Consider the following 22,535-nt stretch of genomic DNA (forward strand, 5'->3'; position numbering starts at 1 on the left):
AAGATCTGTCAGCAGTTACCCAGTTATAAGTGTCATGGATGTAAATATTAATATGCTATATTTAGGTTAATAAGGTTAAGAAATTAGAACAGACAGCAGTTGATTATAATATCAATTAAGAATAAACACATGCTTTCAAGAGTTAGCAATCTGAGACAAGTAATGGTAGAGAAGCTGCCAGCATTACCTAAAGGAATATCTGTAGCATTCCTTTTCAGCACATGCACAGCTTCAAAAGGAGAATCAGACTAATTTTCATTAAAATACCCTTGCATGCTGGTTAAAAGCTTAAATAGGTTCGCTCCTTTGATTCCATCTGGTATTCAACACTATACAAATCTGTTACAGAAAAGCACTTATGCCACAGACTAATTTTTCCAAAATTTGCAAGTGTGCTGGTATTTAAAGGAGAAGCAGCAAGAGGAAATTCTTGCTCACAGTAATAGTCCAACAAAGAAGCAGCTTTACCACTTCTCCATCAAGTCTACATATTCTCAAAACTTCGAAATACTCCTAAGTTACATGCCTAAAATGAGTGCAATTTTTTCAGACTAATGTTTACTGAAAAGGTATTATCTAAATGAAAAATGCTGTATTTATCTAGTTGCATTTCCTTTCCAAAACACTCCAAAAGTTGTATTGTCTGTACAGAGCTACATGCTGACTGACGCAGTGCCTAAAGCAGAGAGGATTTTCCATCTGTAGATGTTTCTTCAGTGCATTAGCCAACATCTGTAGTTTCATGCAGCATATGTGTCCCCATCTCGAAGGAATAACAGAGCAGCCACTGAACACTGGCACTTCACAGAAGGATAAGAATATGGAACAGAGTAACCCTTTTTTAAATGTAGGGAGTTCTTTTTAGATGAATCTTGGTAAATGAACCAGACAGTAACAAAAAAAAAAAATCCATGCAGCTCTGTAGAAGAGTTAAAAGGCTCTATTGGATTTTCAGCAATCACAAGTGGTAAGGTTTAGAGAAGTGAAAGAGAAAGGGGGGAAGAGAGGAAACCTGTACCTTGCAAAAGATTCATTTTATTTTCTATATTCAGCTTCTAATTGTAAATTGATTCAACAGATAAATACAAGATGGTTTTCTTTTTGTTTTTCAAACTGATTCTCTTAGTTTAATCAACAACTACTTGCCTTATATTAAGATTTTAAACTATTACTGCAAGAACTGGAGATTTCACTGCAGAATTTTATTCTTCTTTCTTGAAGGATGGGCATGCATAAACAAATGACCACCTCTTTGTCTCCTTCACTGACCTCCCACATGAGTTTCGTGACCCCTGAGATCTGTGTTATGGTCATTGCTCTTTTACTCAGGGCATCCTGGATGGTATTATCTAAATCAACAGTAGCTTAACTTTCAAGTCAATAACAAGTGTTCAAACTTTTCTTATCCCTGCTTCATTTAAAATAATTGGAAAACAAATAATTTAGAAACAAAGCTGGAAATTGATAGCCTTTTGTTATAGTGACTTTTGCTGAAAAAGATTTCCAAAGCAACCTGTCCCCAGTAAGAAGCAAACTGGGTACCAATATTCCGTGCAATACTACCATGTTCCTATGGGGAAAATGAAAAATTATAGCCTCTGCAATGTTCAGATTTCTTTCCTCAGTTTGTCTTCTGAATTACCATAACTTCTGTTTACAGAAATATTCAGTAACAATTTGTTTCTATGCTACATAAATTATCTTCCTTTTACCAATAACTACAGTATATTTTCAGATAAAAGTGTAAGGTGGGTTTTTTTTAATTAAATATTTTTATGTAAAAATAATTACATCCTCTCAAAATTATCTTTCACATAATTTCCTTGCACAGAAAACCTGTTCACCAACAATGCTGATTAGGTACTTGAATTCAACCTTTTTTTTAATCTTATCAGTTTTGTTTGTAATCAGCTTCACATCTATTTAACTTTCAAGATTATTCCAGTACAATAGCAGAATATGCAGATCAGTGTCATGAGCTTTTCAGGAATTGAAATGAGAATGGTATGTTATACACAGGAACTAAGTTCAGTGTTTGATATAGGGGTACAGTGAGCAGTGCATTCAACAGAAACCCCTTGCTGCTCAGAGACCATAGACAGTATCTGAAATAGAGCTGGATTTGCTGAGACCCAGGAAGACATACTGCAATTGTACCTTCTGAGCTCTGCTGTTAATCAGTTTGGAGTGAAAATAATAAGTAACAGCAACCATGCATACCCTGTGGTATGAGAAACATCAGGAAATCATGCCCACTCACTTCTCTCCCAAGCAGCCAAAAGCCCAGCCTGGCAGTGAGGTTTGCTTAACCATGAACAGTAGCAAGAGGCATGGCTCTCCTCCCAAAGGAAGGGCTTGGGAACTTTAAAGACACGGCTAACAAGGCTTTGAAAAGCTTCCACAAATAAAGCTTTCTCTCTATGGTTGAGAAAACAAGGGCTTAAGTTTCAAGATATAAACCCATAGCCTCGTTGATATGAGGAAAAGTTTCAGCAGCCTCAGGAAGGTGATGATTTACAGAAATCGGGACGGGATCCAGGAGAGGGGACGGGAGCATTCCAATGGCAAACCGGTTTAACCAGTTTCTGATGAGCAGGATTTCGAGAAAATGCATCGATTAAATGCATTAGGTTACTCCCAATGCAGCAAGAAAGCAGCAGCATTATGAAAGACTACCCGAGGTAACTCCAGCGCTCATTTTCAGGGCACTGTGGGCTGCGCTCGCGTTGCCGTGAGGAGAGGGGCATGCTCCAGTGAGCCGGGCACTGGCACCTTGGCCTGGGTGTGGTTTAATGGATGGCTTAACCCCATCCAACTGCAGGCTGCTGCCAAAGCCCATGAGCTCACCTTTCCTTCCCTCTCCAGCTCTGCTTCTCATCCACCAGCTGCAGGAAAGCCAGTTCAATGAATCCCATCACCAACTACAGCCAATATAGGGAAGGGGTATGTGCAGTTTGAACCAAGGAGACTGGGAGGCTGCCCATGTTTTTGTAGCAGCTGCTGTTAGGTTGGGGTGATTTTTAAACCATGGGTCCTGTGACACCCATCACCTTCACACCTGAACTTCCACAATGTAAGCATGTATAAAATGCCAGGTGAGTTTTTCCCTCAACTGCTCTTCTCAATAAAAAGTACTGTCACGATGCAAAAATACAGCTTAGAGAGGACAACTTTGATTAAAGCTGCACTCTATAGCACTAAGGAATTAAGAAATAGAGGGAGGCAAATTAAAAAATCTGAACTGCAGTAAAAGGAGACTGGGACTTTGCATGAATCACAGCCTAAACTCAATGCCAGTGCTCTGCTGTAGCCTCTGCAGTGACTCTGCTCAGGTGGCATCAGTCTGCTCCATGGAGCCTGCACCATCTCTTTCTTCTGAGCAGAGGAAGTAACCGAAAAGTTCCTTAATTAATTTGTAACATTTTGAGAACAGACATTTAAATAGCAGTTTAATGTCTAGTTGCCTATGGAAGATCTATATGTCACACACTCCTCAGATATCCCAGGAATATTTAAAGAAATATGAGTCAGATAGCATTATCTTTCACTCGCAAAGCTATTTCAGTCTAATAATAAACTTAATACTATGCTAACATGTAAATGTATATCAGTGTGCCTCCAAGATGGTAAAAACAATGTAATAACTCTTCCCATGGCACTTCTGTGAGACCTCAGGAGGAGTGCAAACAGCAAGAGTCAAGCTGGCTTGCCCTAAACCTACAGGAATCAATGACAGTTGGGATTACATTTCAGAGTCATTTGATTACAACCCAGTGCTTTGGACCTCTCTTTCCAAGACAAAATGTATTTGCATGTATGAGCATAGATAACAAACTCACCTAAAGACTGATATTTCAAGCAGGAATATTTTCTTTGGAAAACACATCATTGTTCTAAATGCAAAATTATTTTTAAAGAAAAATGCAAATGATAAAAAAAAATTAATATTTTTAAACTTCTGTTTCAAAGTCTCTTAATAATCTGAAATACCAATCAAACTAGCCTCTAGATTCCTGACCATGCAATACTATGAGGATTTCTTTCAGTAGATATTATTTTATAAAGCAAATAACTTTGCCAGGCCTTCATGAGTCCATAGTACATCTTCTATGCTACCTGCCTCAGTTTAAGCACACATATTCACGCATATGCACAATGTTCATAAAAACTGGCAGTGAAAGAAAAATCACTGTTTATAAAAAAAAATCACAGATTAATCCAGTCTCAGCCACAATGAACTCTTATTTCTTGTAGAAGCTCTACTAACTCAATACTGTGGCAAAGAATCTAAAAATCTGCAGAGGAGAGTATCTACAGCTTAATTTCTTGAGGATTACACACTGGACATGATCTAATTGAGGCCAAGAACAGGTTTCTCTGTAGTCACAGCTTTCACTGCTCAGACCAAAGTTGAGTTTCTTCCACAATTACAGCAGGGAATTTTTCCACAGCCCCCTCCTTCAGACCATGTTCCTCTCTCCTGACACTGAACAGGTAAGGATGGCAGAAGGGACACAGACCAGCTGCAAGGAAAAGCAATTTTGGAGATGAAGCCTGACAAGAAAGACTATTGCTGGAAAGGAAGGCTGATGTTGAACCAGTGGAAAACGGGCAACTGGGTATAAGTCTCGAAGCCTGAGATGGAAGCAGAGCATGCAGGGAAAGGCTAGAAACCAGACAGGGAGTAAAAGAGTAAGAAGACAACAGGATATGTTAGGAGGATGGTTGGGGAGAACCACTCAGGCAGACTGGGATTGGGGTCCAGTGTAAGAGTCAAGGACTAGAAAGAGAGTTGGAATTTTCTGAGTAGGAGGTGGTGCAAAAAAAAAAAACTTACTGCCTCTCACCTCTGACCCTCAAAATGCAAGATTCACTATGAAAATGTACAGCTGGAAAACACTGAGGGAAATCACAGGACAACTTGGGAGGAAAAAATGAGAACAGGAGCTGATTAGGCAATGACAGAGAAAATAGAAGTGGAAAATGACAACAGAAGAAACCAACTAAAGAAAACATGGTATTGCCACATAAAAAATGGCAAGCAGTTGAGCACAGAAGGGCACTGACTGCACAAAGACATGAAGGGCACTCACATAAACACAACATCCTGGTAAACCCTGCAAGACAAACCCAAATCAATTCTGAGTTTAGGACCAGCAGAAGACCCAGAATCAGACAAATATCTTCTAGTGGACAAGTCCACATAGACAAAGCAGGAGCTAGAGCTTGAATCATCGTATCACTTTCCCTAAAGTCCCCTTAGTACCTTCTGCTCTTCAACAAGAAAAATTTTCGGTCTTTCAATTTCTTTGCTGTCATCAAACTTGGGCAGAACTCACTGGACAAACCACTGCATGCCTTGATATTAATGTTGTACACTGAATTCAGTGACATCTTAATGCTGTAATTTGATTTATTACTTTAAAGGGGAAAGGTAAGGTTTTCAACCCTGTCTTACATAGATGAAAATATCAAATTATATGGAATAATCTGTTTAGAAATGTTCATTTGCTCCAAAACCCAAAAGATTAACAACCTTGTGATAAAAAACTACCAACCTGCCCACTACCCCTATGACCCATCTTCATTGAGTGAATAGTTCTAAGGTTGTGAAGTCAAGCAAAGTTTGAAGATGTCAAAAATAAGGTGTTCCAGTGACCTGATTGGCCCCACTGTCATCCATGATAAAGTCCTTAGAGAAAGCATGCTGCACTACACTGCTGTGGGACCTCTTGTTCATTCAGTGCAGAGAGCTGAACCGCTGGAAAGCCAGGAAAAGTTGTAGGAGAAAAGGCTGCTGTTGCTTCTGCCATCCCTGCACTGCTTTATTGTAAATTGCAAAAGGTGTGGGATGGACAAGGCTGAAAGGACAGATAGTCCAATCTTGTGGTTAGATAAGCTGAATAATGCCTTAAAGAACTGGACTTTACTTGCACATCTTCTGGAGTTTCTCTGTGATGTAAAGAAAGTAATTTAACCCCAACTTTCAGCAATAAACATTTGTCTGAGCGCCTGACTTGTGATTCAGTCTCATTTATATTAATAGTGAACACTCATGGGTGTAACTGGAAGTTGTGGTTGGGAAAGATTAAACTGTACAGTATCCTAAAGCACTGAGACAATGCAGTCCTCCATGATTCAGTCTGCACCATCCATAAAAGTAGGGCCTTTTGGTGTTATTCTCTCTGCCTCAACTCGTGCTTTTTCTGCTAGAAAGTGGAGGTTACACCAACTTTTTGTCTCACAAGGATGTTGTGAAACATAATTACATCTCATAGGTACTCAGATACTATCACAATGAGCACCAGAGGAAAAAAATAGCTAATTAATTCAAAATAGTTTGAAAAATGTGCTGAGAACAAGGTGTAGCTCTATAACTGAACAAAGAGGTGCAAAGAAAGTACTGAATAGTGACTCACTGAGTTAACACAGTCCATTCTGTGAACTGGCAAGGAAGCCTACAGAAATACAATCCTTAATCATGTACCTAATGATGATACCCAACAGAATGTGGAAACTGGGTTCAGGTTGTGTTATTTGCGCGTTTTTGAACACTTGAGTAGTAACCTTTATGTTCAAATAGGAGCCTTCTTTATTCAGTAACAGAGCTGGTGGATGTACTTAATTCAAACATGTAGGAACAATCCTCTCATCGCCATTTAATGAAACATTTACCTCTTAAGGGTATCAGCTGTAGAGGAGGGAGGATGGAGAGCACATACTTTCAAAATTACAGCTCCATGGCAGAAAACTATTCTTCCTAAACCGCTCAGCTGTCTAAAAATCCAACCGACTCCAGCTTTCACTGTAAAAATTTAATGAACTAAGCTGAAAGCTTCTGTCAGGTCTACAGAAATAGATGTGCAAGTCCTATTATCAAAGGAAAAAGCAGCATCATTGAGAATTCTGAAAGGCTGCAGGCATCATTCGGTGCAGTGAGCCAGATCAGCTCGGTAAAACACTGGAACCAGTCAAATGCCATCCACATCAACTGTTTACTATACTTCTTAATGTTGTCATCCACACTGAAAGTTGTTTTGATTAATTTGTCAAGTAAAGGGGTTTTTACTTCAAAAAATAAATGCAGAAAGTGAGACCCGAAAGCAAAATTTATTCTTGGGTTCTGCAAATATTGAATGTTATTGCAATAAATTATAGTTTAAATGCGATATGAAAATATTCCAAATATTTAAATTACAAAAAAACCCCACATTATTAAAAAATATTTAATAGACTTTCACAATCACAGGCTAATTGTAGCCTTCTCAAAAAGCAGTCATTTTTGGAAGCAGTTTGCAGAGATATAAGTGTTCATCCTTTTGTGTTTTTTGTTTAAATGTAAATGGAAGGTACTCAGCTAAACCCACATGTGGTACTTTGAAAATATGTGGTTTGGCATTCTCTTAAGCATTTCTTATTACTTCTGTCATTTTTTTTAGAAAACTATTAGAGAACTGTTTCTGTACTGTACAAAATCTCTGTTTCTGAAATGCAAAGACTTAGATCTGTAACAAAAAGCAAGCAGGCATAAAGGGATTTATTAAGATTACATATCCTTCATGTTAACATCTGTTTTAGCACATACTGGAAGCAAAAACACTTTTAATGTCCTGTTTGTGATTGTTAATGGCCATCTTTGATTTTCCTGGATTGTAGTAAAGAGTCCTTAAAATACAAGTAATCAATAAAACTTAGGCCCACTGTCACAAGCATGAAACACAACATATTCCTGTCCTAAATTATTTAAACAGGACTGTTTAAAATTTATGACATTACCCTGGGAAGAGGCACACAAAGGATGAGTCATATTTTTTAGAATTTTCATGTGTTATGCAGCAATGATTACTTGCAGAGTGGCTGATGAAATATTTGGAAAGGGGAAAAGTAATCTTTCCAAATCAAGTTACATAACTTTGATTTACATAAATGTAATCCATTCAGTAGTCCAAGCAGAAAAGTAATATTTATGTTCCAAACACAAAAACCTAGAGCATTAGTTGTAATTCTTACTAGGAAAGCAAAATAGAGCCGGGAAAACGAAGGAAGGAACAGAAGAAATTCATCACTGTGGAGATACGAGGCATTTGCTGCCTTTGTTGGCTCTGGATGTAAGAAAACTGAATACAATTTAAATTGCATAGAAATTCCAATGCTAATTAATAAGATGATTCCATGCAGGAAGCCTTAAATTCGTGATGCCTTTAACGACCCTACTTTATGTCAACCCTGCCTATTTTTGGTCCTGAGCTGACCACTTATATAAGGAAACGCTAGAAGACATGGAGATGTGGCAGCTTTCCATCAGCAGCCCAGCTCTACTTGCTATTCCCAAAGGACTGCTTCGACCCTTGGTGTCACTGGAAAGCCTCTGCAGCATGTGCAGCTCTTCTTACCAACTGCCCCTGTGTGTATCTCGTTGGGCATATGTGTGCCTATGAACATAAGTGCATGGGCAAACTCATGAGAGAAGGATGAGATTTAAAAAAGATTAAATTTCTCTCTATTTCCTTTGAAAACAAGCTTTAGAGATGCCCACTAGACCTTTAGAGCTAAAGTATCTGAAGCTCTCCAAGTAGATTTAAGTTCTGCACTGCTGAATAACATCTTTACTGCCATCTCAGAAGTTCACTTAGGAATTGTGTATTTTCAAAACTCAAGTACAGCAAATTAGCACCTACAGTAACATAACAAAAGCTATTCTGAAAGGAATAGATTTTATCTAGCAGAAATATTATAACAAACAGCAAAGGCTAAATTCCCTAAACAAACTTAGTCCAGTCATTTTCTGCACACACACTGCAGCACTCTGAATCACAGAGCTACAACCCATATTTTCCAGGCTATTGCTGGTCTTTTTGGAAAAGAGCTGGGCCATTACCCATCCAGCTGGACAGTCCAACAGCTCTGAAATCCTTACTGCCCCAAAAGAAGGGCACATGTGCTTGAGATCCTTGTTGTCACCTGCAACCTTCTGGAACTAAACAAAGTGGCTTCCTCACTGAGGCTTGTCTGTCCCATTATTGGCAAAACTACAGACACATTTTTTTGCTTTCATTCAACGTGTTCAGAGCTAAGAACTCCCTGATCCACTCTTCAAGAGTGCAATGTGCCCAGAGTGGACAGGCTTTCCTAAGAATCAGTTGTTATGGACTACATCCAAAGCGTAACAAACTTGTTCTGAAAATGACCACCTTCTGCATTTGTTAATGACTTACAAATTAAGACAAACTTGAGTGAGGTTCTATAGGAATGGCCAAAGACCAGCTTGATGCCAAGTTTCAAGCACTTTTTCAAAAGCACAGGGAAACTGGAGCACTACAAAGGAAAGATGATAAAAATCCAATATATGCTAAACAGAGTATTCTCCCTGCAATTTGTTTCACAGGAAAAAGATGAGTCATCAACACACACATATATAGAACACACACACTCTAGCCTGAGAGGAGGTAACAGCATAAAGTAGCTTGGCCAAACTGACAGTTAATGCTACTAAGGTCATCTTGTCATGTACAACCTACTGCCAAAATCTCCTCACAGTGCAAAGCAATGCAAACATTACTTGGGTGAAACCGGCAGAGCTTATAAGTCAATTTTGTTTGGGGTGGCTTACAGCACAGCCTGAAACAAATGCCATATTACAATGGAGAACGTGGCAACAGCAGTATAACATACTGGTTTTAATCTTGTATCTCTGTTACATACCACACATAAAAGCTTTCACTTTACAAAATGGCATTCTTAATAGTACCAACAAGTGGCCTATGTAAAATTTATCTGCAAACTGCTGCTGAGTTATGATAAATTACTTCTTTCACATGACATATTCAGTGATTAATAACAAATACAACTCAACACTGCAAGTTTTTATCTGATGCAATGCAGGACAAACAATATTGTAGCAACTAACCACAGGCAGCCCAACATCCCTTCTCCCTATCCCCAAACTAGATAAACACTTTGTCCAATTGCTTCTGTTAAATGAAAGCTAAAAAAAAAAATTAAAAAGCAGTCATTTATAAGCTGGTTTACTTATTTCAAGCATGTAGAAAGTTCTAAACTTTGAAAATGCATCTATTTTGAAAAATTATTAGTAATATAGACAAGGCTCTAACAACAACATACAAAGCACACATATGGCGACACACAGACTACTGTAAACAAAATAACAGCCCTAACCAAACTGGACCCAGAAGTCAACCAAATCTGGTGGGGCAATGTAAGCCGGTGGAATTGGGTTTTTTTAATATTTATGTCAAATTATGCTAACTATTGTGCCTAACTATAAATGAAAATCAAGAGCCAAAAGGGAATGGCCAGGAAACAATGACTTCTTTAATAAAAAAAAAATTGCATGTGTAAAATACAAAAAAAAAAATCAGTAGGATTTTCCAAGTCTGCAGTTTTGTTAAAGAGCAAATAGAAATCATAAATTATGTGGAATAACTGCTGATTAAGTATTCAATTAAAATTATATTATATTCTTCTTGTGTGAGTAATACAGAGTCAAACAAGGTGTTATACTGAAGAGATATTTGGATGCATGAACAAATCAATCTGTGTAATCACTAGGATAAAACAGTGTGAAAATCCCATTGCATGGAAGAAAGGCAGGGACAGTGGGGAATGCCAATGCCTACAGATGGCTGAGCTTTCCTTGGGTTCTCTGACCCTCACCCACCTCCCCACATACACGAATCAAAAGCAAGGTTTTCAACTATTTTACCACTGGACAACTGTTGGTTTTACAAGGAAGAATCCATATTTTGTTAGTTAGCATTCAATGGAACTTCAGGAAACTGTATATTTAGTATGGAGAAAAACTTCACCCAGACAAACTGGATGCCATTTAAGAGCAAGTATCACTACACACAGGTTGACACCAAAGTGAATACTTTTGGTTTTAGCAGAGATAAAACACAGAAACAGAGGTCACAGAACAATTGAAATTTAGTCCTGCATTACACAGACAGCTAACAGATATTATTTTAACTACTGTAAACAGCACTTTTTTTTTTTACTCTAAGACACAGGCAGTAAGATTTCTCAAATTATTAAAGACCTGGATATTGAAAACAGACTAATGACCTTACTTGTTAGGAATACATACTGAGAAGCTATATTTAATGCATTTTAATGCTAGAAGTGTTCTTTTTAGAAGTCTCTCTTTATTTTCATATGCAAACTGGAAAAGTAACCAAAATCTTAGGAAGACAACATTTTATCATCTTCTTGAGTAACCATTTTATTATTTTACTGAAGTTAAAACTGACATGGAAGCATCCTAAAGCACTTAAAAAAAAAGACATAGGAAATTTTAAAAGACAGCTTAGCCAGGCAGGCTGGGTAGCACAATTTGTTGTTGCTTCCTCCCACTCAGAAAGAACTATCATTTAATTATAAGGAACTTAATGGCTTTGACTACTGGAAATCCAGTGAGCACAAGTTTGCCCAAAGAAGAGAGTATGCAAGCTCAAGTTTATGCATTTTCAGTGCAGGGGGGAAAAAAATCCCAAGTCAGAAAGTATGCAGAAGTACAAATGAAAGAAATAAATTTAAGCTAGTTATGTGGAAAATATTAGAAAACAGGAGTATGACAAGTACAATTAGCTACAAGCAATCTCTCCCAGTCTTGGAGTGTTCTCTCTTACCATTTTTACCTGATAAGAATTCTCATCTAAGGCAAGCATTCCACAGAAATCAAAAGCTTACAGGGGGAAGCAGGAACAAAAAAAGCAAGATAATTAGATAGCAGTGATGACATTATAGACTGATTGCTAGCCAGTGACTTGGATAGATGAAATTACACAAGATGCTATCATAATTATCACAAAGTTATCATAAGTACAATTTTTTATTCTAATCCTAAACATAAATTCATTAGATGCTTGGAATTAAGTTACTCCTACAGCCTGTTTATTGCAGTTATCTGAGTAGAAGGACATGAACATATGGTAGAAATTTGTCCTTGCCTAAAATTACTCTGCTTGTACTCTGTACATTATAAGCATGCAGAAGGGAATGGCACTGCCAGATGTAGCAAAGGGAGTAAGAGGATAAGAATGAGGGTGAAGGAGGGAAGGGCTTCTTACCATCCCTTTCACACATGTTAGCACAGTATTGTTTGCTGGAAGAGTAAAATTCATAGCACTTCATGGTCCAGAAGGACCAGCCACAGCTGTGGTGCATATACCCAACATTAGGAATACATGGAAAAAAATCAGGAACAGGCACAGAGAAGTGAGAAGTCTGACTCAGAAAGATAACCTGATACTGCAAAGCAGATGTGGAGAAAGAAATTCAAATTCATCAACATAGAGAGGTATAAGATATAGTCAGCACCACATTGAACTGAGAGAGCAATATAATGGCACTGAAGGAGGAAACACTTCTCTAGTGAAAGGAAATAAGCATCTCACCAGTAAAGAAAGGAGCGAGCTCCATAGGCACTCAAGAGATGTTTCCCCCTTTCCCAAGCTCCCCAAAAATCGAAAGAAACAAAACTGAGAACACAGCAAATAGGAAGCATGAGATCTCTGAACTAGAGGTGCTGCTTGCAGATAAGAATAAAAGTCTTCCACCAACAAGTGACACAAACTCAGAACAATGAAACATGGAAGAACACCAGCTATAAAGGGACAGTGCATTTTATTTCTTGACTCATTTGCACCCTTCTCCTTCCAACATCAAGAACACGAGGGAGACTTTGCTCTATGCAGAGTCCTATTTTTGCAAGTACTTTGCCTGCCAGTTGAGAAAAGACTATAAGCTTTCCCAGACTGAAAACTCCTCTAGTTCTAGTCTTCGAAATAAAAATACCATGCTAGTAGAAACCCTGGAAGTCACCTCTTGATATAGCATCAAAAGAAAACATCCTAAAGTCTCCAGAGGATTTTGGTGGCCAGTGTTAAGAGTACCTATAATTCAAAACCACTGTAAGACAATGAGCCATATGGGAATTATTTTATGAACTGTTAGAAACTTGTTTGTTTGCTAATATATAAGAACAGAACTAGAAATACTGTATAAGAATTCTGTATAAGAATATATAAGAACCAGAAACTAGAAATTAATTCCTTACCACTAGAAACCAGATTTCTGATTTTCAGCTGAAAGGATAAGATCATATATTTCCAAATTATGAGACAAGGGCAGATAATTTAGTGCTGTTTCCCATTTCTGAGAAGCAGAACAAATAAAATCTATATTTATTTATTAAAGCCAGCATTTTGATTCTTGTAAACTCAGAGAAGTGAGTACCTCCTTGAAGCGCTTCCAGCTACACAAAAACAGATCAATGTCCTTGAACTAAGAAACACAGCAGAAAGCCAAGGACTGTACTGGAACAAAGGCCACTTATCCAGCACCATCATTTTCAGTACACACAAAAATTCCCAGAACACTTACAGTACTCTCTTCTCAAGAAAACAAAGTATTGAGGAACTCCAGATTGTCAACACCTGTTTTCACTGTTCTATAGTTTTCCTCAGTTTGTAAATAAAAGACTTGCTTCCCTTTACTCTTCCTTCCTGAAACTTGTTAAAGTTATCCTGGGCAGTAACAGTCAAGTTATTATATCACAACATTTAACTACAATTCTTTAAGCTCCATTAGCTCCTCAGCTACACTTACATGCTTCCAGTCTTCAGTTTTCAGTAAGTACCTACTCCTGTGGTACCTGATTTACTCAGACCAACAAAGAGGTGTGAGGCTTACCTCATTGAGAGTCTGCTGATGCAGACCAGTGCCCCATGCTTGCATGCAGAGGTTGGTGGGAGTGGAGAAAGAAGCAAATTTGGGAAAACAGTGATGACAGGAGTGGGGAAGAAATAGTCTCCTACCAGTTGCTTTTGTTCATTCTGTTGTTGGGGCCCTCTGAGATGGGAGGCACCAGAGGAATTACAATTCCTTTGTTCTTTTTCCTTGATGCTGTCCTTCATTTCCTTTTCTTGATGTAAAGGTTAGAGACAGGGGAAAGCATTGTTACAGGGAATAAGGAGCCAGAGGTCTAAGGCAGTTGTGGATCCATTCACAACAGGCAGGAGACTAAGAATTATGAAGAAATTAATCATCTGGGACTGATATTTTCCACGTATTTTTCTTCCAGCTATGAATGTTGATCATAACTACAGAGGAAACAGCTCCTACCAGGACAGACAGGAGAATCAATTTTGTATTCATTTGGGGCTTTTTATTTGAAACTAATTGAAAGATTGGAACAACAGGACCTATAAAAGGGACCCAATCTTGTGTTGATTTCAAGTCACATGTTACTTACATACAGAAACTATTTTATTTCAGTAGCTTATAGTCATAGTGATATTGATCAAAGGCACCTGCAACTGTCTTGGTTGCACATGCACTGCAGTAATCATGCACGCAAATGATTAAAGTAGATATTTATGTGGTTGATCACCAGTATAATTACTATAACTGAATACACAATCATGGTAACTGTACACACAAATTACACATGCATGCAGTTTTAAAAACCAAGAGTTGCATTCATTGTCTCTGTTTTTCTAACATCCTATGGAAACACTTCTCCACTGGAAACAATTAAAAAGTATTAACTTTTAAAAAGATGTACATTTATTCAACTGTCTACTGAACATTAAAAAAATATAACAATCCAGTAATTTTGTTTTCCAAGCTGATATATCAGCAAAATGTCATTACTGTCATAAGATTTACCAACTTGAAAAGAATAAAACATTTAAACATGGCCTCTTATTTCTCCTTCTTATACGCATTTATTTACCTGCAACTTCATTAAGATATTAAAGGTGATTATTTGAAAAAATAATGCATATGACCAAAATTTTTAACAAGAACTGAATTAAATTTCCATTAGCTCATCACAACTCTAGAGATAAGTGGAAATATTTTTAAAGTTTGGCTTTTTATCAATCTAAACACTTAAACATGGATTTGACAATACTTTAGACCAGAAGAGTTGGTGCATTCAAACCCATACGAGGTATTTTTCTAAGGTACTTAAACAACATATGCTTTCATGTCTCAAGCCCAGATTTTGATCCATCCATGTTAACATAAGAAACAATTTTGCATTTATTATTAAGTATTTCAAAGAATATTACAGAAGTAATAAAATATTTAGATATTGCTGTATTCTGGCAGATCATGGCGTAGTCGTATTGCCTTCAGCTTCTCTACTTTGATTTTTGTTCGCAACAGTTCTTCTTCCAGTTGCTGCTTTCTTTTCAAACCATCCCTTTTTTCTTGGACATAAAGACCAATTTTTCTTTGGTTTTCTAGTATTATTTGATGCTCCTCTTTCAGCATTTGTAACATCTGGGGGTCATAACCACACATTGGTCTAAAGCGTTCTCCAACCTCAAGCCTAAAAAACTCATCTCTTCTTGGTACAGGGGAAGGAGACATCATCACTCTCATATCAACTGAAGACACTGATGTTGAAGGAGACCTTTCCATAATATGCACCAGCTGGTGTTCTTCCTCTTGTTCTAAGTTCTCATTTTGCTGTGAGTCTATAATCAGAGAAGGAGGAGGTTTGACATCCTCTTCCAACTGCAAGTCCATCATGACTGTCGCAGGATGGTGATCCAACATTGCCTGTGGTGAACTGGTACCAGCAATTGTTTCTTTATCGATACTAGCACTAGAACACACAAAATCATATTTAAATAATCCATTAAAAACTATTTTAAAAGGCATAGCTGTAAGTAACCAAAGCTTCATTTGAATACTACTCTGCTATCTATGCCCGGGACTCTATTTCATTACCTGAACACCACTTGTGCCCCTCTTTCTTACCACACAGACACAGCCCTGTCTTACTCAGATTTTATTGCTCTAAAGGCAGTACAGAAAATAAGAGAACTCATCTGGTAGGCCCCTCTGACACTGAAGAAGCAAGAAGGGCTATATTATATATGTTTCTCAAATGAAAACATAAAAAAAAAAAAAAAGGCAGCACCAAGTTATGCAAGTAACAGAGGAAAAAGTTTGTGTAATATAGAAGGTGATTTTAAAAGGACATTGATTTAGATGGAGTGGACTATGGCAGAAACATTTCCATCTCCCAAACTTGTCTCCCCCTGTTTTAATGTGCTCCCTGTTTCTGATTCATGCACCCAAGTATTTGGGTTTTTTTTTTCAACATAAAAAAATCACTAAATAAAATTACACAAGGAGCCTTGGGAAAAGAAACTAGAGCCTAAAAGACAACCCTTGCCAGCAGATTTGGGAACCAAGCTAATCCTTGCTCCTTCTCTTTGAATCGTGCATCTTAATATTTCTTCTGAAGCTTCAAGACACAGAAATGTTTCCATTAAGAACAGCCTATAGTTCTGTGCATTTCTTTTTTAAAGAACAACACCCACTTGACTCATCTGTCTTTGTGTAAATCCCTGAGTCAGCAGCATCTCAAATCATGATTTGGCATTGCACTGGCTTTGATGATAATAATGGCTCAAGCTGTTCCTGACACTTGTCTACCATCAGCTGTGTTTGAAACCCTACACTTCTGCATATCACTCCTTTATTCAGGTAATGCCTTTTTAAGCCAGATCAGCTTCTTGATCTATTACTGTACAGATCTACAAAGAATACTTGCAGCATGGCTGGGAAGGCAGTATAGAGTTACATGGGAACACGAATATATTAACTTGGGATTGACAGCCAAGTCAGTGCACTCTCTCATGGCCAGGACTGTCTAAAACAGAGGCTGTAACTGGTGGTTGCAGACTCAAGACATTTCTGAACCCCTCAAAAACTGCTGCTAGCAGTTAAAGGCAGCAAGTGGATCCATTATTAACATAATGTTCACAGATGCTCTCCAATCCTGGAGGATTTGAGTCGCCGTCCTAAATCTGAGGGTGAGCAATGAAGTTTTTCTACACCTTAAAATACCTTCAGAGCCCTACAAGTCACACACTGAGAAACTATCTGATTATTAAAACACCATCCTGGTTAGTAAGAGACATGGGTTCAAATTCCCAGAAGCAAAGAAGAAATGTAATTTATACATCCTGTTCTCACATAAATGCACTAGCTCCTTAATGAAAAGGTAGCATGATCGTAACTTCTGTTTCTCCCATGCTCTTCAAAACTGGGTTTAAAAGAAACAAACAATCATAGTTGCAATTTCTGAAGGACCCTGACCTAGCCTGCCATCCATTAACATGAAAATGCATTTTCTATAATAAAAGCATGAAAACTTCTCAGTACTCAGCTGCAAAAAGGTCCATGAGGGTCAGAGCAATATATTTTCCAAAAATAAAGCCTGTCAACCACACAAACTATTTAAACTTAAGATTCTTTGAAAACCACTGTCCATCTGAAGCAGGTATTGAAAAATGACCTTTCATTAATCCCCTGAAGAAAAAAACCAAGATAATCTTAATTCTATTGACTGTTACCTGAGCTGCCTATAGAGTATCAATTATATCACCTTACTCCCTTCTACCTCATGCCACAAAGCTTCACTTTTTCCCACATGCTTCTTTCTCACATTGTTTTAGTCCTCTCATCATCGGAAGCATTATCCTGCACACAAATTTTCACTTGTTTTCCCCTGTGCTGAGTGTAATTCTGAGTTTTCCCCTTTCTTCACAACCACAGCTTCTAATAAAGCTTCTCTCCTTCTTATTTGCTGGCTACTAGCCAGCGTCTAGCCTGAGAAAAGTGGAAACAACCAGCAGGAGAAGCAGGTCATTCTGACAAAAGGAAATGGAGAGAGAGCAGAAAGAGAAAGTAAGGGAGGTTAAATAGAAGAAAGGTGAGATTTTGTGTTGCATAGACTAAAGCCTCTAAACAGCGGAAAAAAAAAATCCAGCTCTTAATAGTGTAATCCACACTGAACTAGAAAAATTACCAGATCTTCAGGCAACTCTGATGAGGCTTGTTTTTATTTTTCCTTAGTCAGCCTCTTAAGTGGAAAACAATTAGACAGCAAAGAGAGAAAGAAGGAATTGAGAAACAAAAGAGATGGTGGTTACTAATGTTGTTTCTGACAACTTGACTGAAAGAAAGACAAACAACAGTTACCACAATTGGGGCATGGTGTTTATAACCCTGCAGGCACCCATGATTCACCAGGTTTCATTTAATCACAGCGAGCTAGAAATTCCTTAAAGGTGCGATTAAGAATTTGGGCTCGTTATAAGTCATATTTCCCTCCTCCAAAACCTAAGTCATATCCTGGTGAGTTAAAACCCAACACCAGGTTTATAAAATTAGAGTAAAATGCAACTCAGAGAACTATCAAATAATTATGTATTTGGGCAGGGAAAAAAATAATCTTGTAAATTATGTACTTTTCCTTCAGCCCACAGTGTAGTGGCTGTTCCTAGGAACAACCATTTTGGATAAGCAGTAATCAAGTCAGTGTTCCCAGACCCATAAAAAACTGCAAAAATTGTTTAAATTACAGGAGACAAACTATGGAGATCATTAGTTCTTAATTATTCACTGAAAGCATCAGTGCTTTTTATAAGCCGATCTTAAAACTAAAGTTCTCACACTATGGTTTTTTCTCCCTCCTTACGAAAGTTGGTAGTCAAGACACTGCAACCTTTATTAGCACAATTAAAAGCCTCATTTTGTTCCAGAGAATTCTTTGGAATGGTTCCTCCAGGGGCATTCATCAGGAGCAGCAGCACAGTCCAGTTGCTTTAGACTTCTTTACGCAAAGGACCCACAACAGAATATTTTTAGAGCATCTGGCATGTTGGGATTTAGACAATTGTTACCATTCAGTTCAACCAGTGGCACCACGAATCCAATTCAGTGAGTGTGCGCATGCCAGCTTTTCTTAGAGTGTTACGCTGCTGCACTCACTATCAGTATATCTGATTAAAATACGGAAAGTTCGCTTCCCATTAATCTGCTTGGGAAAATAAGAAAAATCAGAGCTTTCTCGAGGTTGCTGGGGAGTTATTTGACTTCCCTCCCCCACTCCCTAGCTTAGTTTTTGTATCTGGAGGAACCAAAATCCGACCCAGGCATTTTTTGATCCCTCAAGGACCAATACAGAACCAGCAGAGTGTTGCAAGTCAGATATGAGGGGCATTAGCCAGCTGTGGGAGAAAGCCTGCACAGTGCCTGCCTGTATTATGTCTGGCTCAAATCTAGACAGTGTGTCTCACTTTACTGAGCAGTAAAAAAAAGAAACCTTGCAAAAAAAAAAAAAAAAAAAAAAAAAGAAAACTTCTAGTACTGTACCTCTCAGTTTCTCTCTGTATTTAAACTACCTCACATACGACACAGAACTGCTTGGAGTTTAGACTGCAATTAGCTTTGCTCCAGCTTCAAGGAACCATCGTCAGTAGAAGAAAAGTATCATTTAAAAAAACATTTGCACTCACAAAGGCATCGCAGTATGGAGAATCAATTTTTTTTCTTTAAAGGGTTGGGATTAGCTAAAACATAACATGCAAACACCAAAGCAAATGAGAAAAAAAAAGGTGAATAAGGTTTTTTAGCTCTGTGAACTAACTTTATTAAAAATCTTATATAAATTGATAATAGTTCCATATGTTGCAAAATGACTGCAGTATTACCTTAAATGGAGGAGAATAGCCATCACTTTGCCAGTGTTTGAATAATCTGCCTATTAAAAGGTAGGGGAGGGGTAGAGGTTGGAGCTACTATTTCTCTTTGATTCTCTCTTAACCCTCACTTTCCAGAGTATGACAAAGACTCTGAAACAAGCTTTGAAAGAGCTGGAAAAAAATGAATGCAATGCTAAGTCAACATAAAGCTTCTCATAAAACAACAGCAGTATTCTTTTTTTCATTGTTTCCCATTTGGGAATTTTCTCTGATAAACACTTCCTTTAGGTGCCTGAGCACAAGCAAAAGCATTACAAAGTAGATAGGAGGCGCCATAATTTTCATTCAGTAACAAAATAAAAAGAATTGTCTCACCTTTGAACACCGCTCCTGTCTCTTAAACACACATTGGAAATCTGTGGAATCATTTCCACAACTTTCTTGGTTGGCTCGGAAATGCTGCTTTTACAATCTGAGTGAGTCTCCTTTTGCTGCAATAGCTCCTGTTTGGCATATTCTTTGAGCCTCTTGTACAGCGTGCGCAGGCCCTGTGCAGTACGAGGAGGGCGATCTACTCCGATGGCATTGTAGTTATCAGCTATAATATCCCAGCATTTGTTTTTTTCCACTATTACAGAATGCTTATTGGTATGTTCCTCGAGAATTTTAACATACGGCTTCACGAGTTTTAGCAAATCAAGCTTTTCAGATAAGGTAAAATTAGAAGATCTGGCCTTCCCAACCATTGTTATGTTTGAATTAAGGAAGCCGTTCCTGGAGCCACCATGCAGTCCCTAGCTCTGCTCAGCTCTTTTTCACAAACAGAAAAAGATCAGGCTTAACTAGGCTAGTCTCATTTAGGCCCACGCCTACAAGGGAGGGTTTATTAAAATTCCTTCAGCTTAAGCTGACGCAGGTTCAGGAAATCTGCTTAAGCCAAGCCTGACCTACATAAGGCTTCAGACTGAAGAAGGCGAGAAGAAACAAGCAAAATACACTTTTGTATGAAGAGACCAGACATATGCAGGATTTAAAAACATAAAGGTTTAAAGATTAGCACGTTACCCAGCTAAAAATTACCTAATTTAGCTGGAGTAACAAGCTCTGACACATCTCCCAGCTCCCTCACACAATCTCAAACTGAAACCGTGCTGGAGATGATTTTACGTGTAACGACGTCCCCCCCAAAAAAGCAACAATTGCTTTGTGCGAGGCAGGGCGCGTTACGGGGAGCGGGAGGCGAGAGGCGGCGGCGCGTGTGGAGAGAGCCCCGGCAGAGCCCCCGGCGCCATTTGCATAGAGCTGGTCCTGCTGTCAGTCACTGCGGGGCGGCATCTCCCCCAGCCGGCTGGTTACGCTCGGGCTTCGCCGCAAAGCTCGGCTTCTCCCGCACTTGGCAGCCGGCGACAGCCACCGGCACGGGGGCTTCTTAAAGAGCCCGCTGCGCTCCCCGGCCGAGCTCCGGCGCCGGAGGAGCGGCACGATCGCCTCGGTGCGAGCGGGCCCCGAGCGCCGCCGCGCCGGCCCTGAGGCGGCTCCGGGGCGAACCCCGGCTTCGCCCCTCGGCCGGGGCTGCGAGGCGGCACCGCAAAGGCTGGGGCTGCCCGCAGTCGTGACAGATTACCGAGTGCGTTACAGCGTGTGGATACTGGGGTTTTCATAATATCCACCAGCAAACAACTGACTTTTATTATATTTATCCAGGCGTTTTTTCAGGATAAAAAAAGGTCTGATTTTTATTAACAAGATGTGCCTCCATTTCTAATGTTTGCTCAACAACGTATCATCTTAAAGCAAGCCTTCACATAAAAACACATGCAAGGCTTTAAATTTCTGTGGTCTAAACTAAAGCAACAACTTGGAAAAAGAGAAAACCCAGTAGATAGAAGGAAAGGTGTTCTCAAGTACGAAGAGCAAAAACTAAGTTTGAAAAATGACGTACTCCACTGAAAGCGTCCGGAGGGTGGAAACAAACACCACTTGAGATAGTGGCAACAGCTTCCTAAGCTTAACATGTCCAGCCTTGAAAACAAGGGAGCCTAGAAGCAGGGGGAAGGAAAGAGAAATAATTATAGCTTGAAATATCCTAAGGCTATAAAGATCTAGGTATAAACTTGTTTGCTCTAAGGGGAAAAAACGCAAAGCAGGCGAGAGCCGCATTCAAAACAAGAAATTCACACTAAACAAAGGGAGACTTTTAACTGCTAAAAATCAATTAGCATTTAAAATAACAAGCACTTTTGGAACCATTTCTAAGACTTGGCTTGTCAGTACCACCTAACAAAATTGTGACCAGTCCACTTCGCTGGCATTGCTTTCAAGCCAAGATTAAATAAAGCATGTTATAGTCTGAAGCCTATTACACTTAAACTTGAGAAACAAAATACTCTTGTGGTTAGAAGCACTGTATGAAAACCATTACTTATAAACACCTAATCCTTTTCTATTTCCCCTCACTTTGCGCTTTACTTATATTAAGAATATAAAGCTGGTGGTTAGAGTTTTGGGGTTTTTAATTTATGTACTTAATTGTTCTTCAGTAACTGAACAAAAATTGGATGTGCTTCACATGGTTTAGACCCTGGCAGTATCAGTATTGAGGAGTCACAGGTGAGCCTATGCTGTACCCTCCACTGTTGAAGCAGTTGTGCTGTGCCTACCCAGACTCTTGACTTTTTGGAGACAAAAATAAGTCACTGATTAAAGGCTCCTCCCCACAGACACAAAGAACACAAATGAACAGTGTGGGGCAGAGGAACCCAAATAACCCAAATGAAAGGAACTAACCCTCAGTCTAGCTGCTCCCAGGCCGCAGGGGCAAGAGAGACCCAGAGTCCACAGGAGAGGCTCTCTCTAGACCATCTCACAGACGCAAGGAGGGCATTAGTGCCCGCTGGGTATGGGACTCATTGTGAGATGCCAGAAAGAGTATTTTGGGATTGCAGAAGGCAGTACAGGATATTTAGAGGAAGAACTGAAAGCAACACAAGGGATAGTGAA

At 38.9% G+C, this 22,535-nt stretch overlaps 2 protein-coding genes across 2 annotated transcripts in view; both read right to left on the reverse strand.

Annotated features, from left to right (window-relative positions):
* Positions 1-22,535, reverse strand: part of RAD54B (RAD54 homolog B) — a 61,866-nt gene that overhangs the window by 23,726 nt on the left and 15,605 nt on the right. The window lies entirely within an intron of this gene.
* Positions 14,268-21,064, reverse strand: FSBP (fibrinogen silencer binding protein). The gene is made up of 2 exons (XM_053947987.1): positions 19,911-21,064; positions 14,268-15,640 (listed from the first exon to the last, which is right to left on the reverse strand). The coding sequence occupies exons 1-2, from the start codon at positions 20,279-20,281 to the stop codon at positions 15,115-15,117; spliced, it is 897 nt and encodes a 298-aa protein (XP_053803962.1). The 5' UTR covers positions 20,282-21,064; the 3' UTR covers positions 14,268-15,114.

This window comes from Vidua chalybeata, chromosome 1 (genome assembly GCF_026979565.1).
Source record: "Vidua chalybeata isolate OUT-0048 chromosome 1, bVidCha1 merged haplotype, whole genome shotgun sequence".
NCBI classification, from domain to species: Eukaryota; Metazoa; Chordata; class Aves; order Passeriformes; family Viduidae; genus Vidua; species Vidua chalybeata.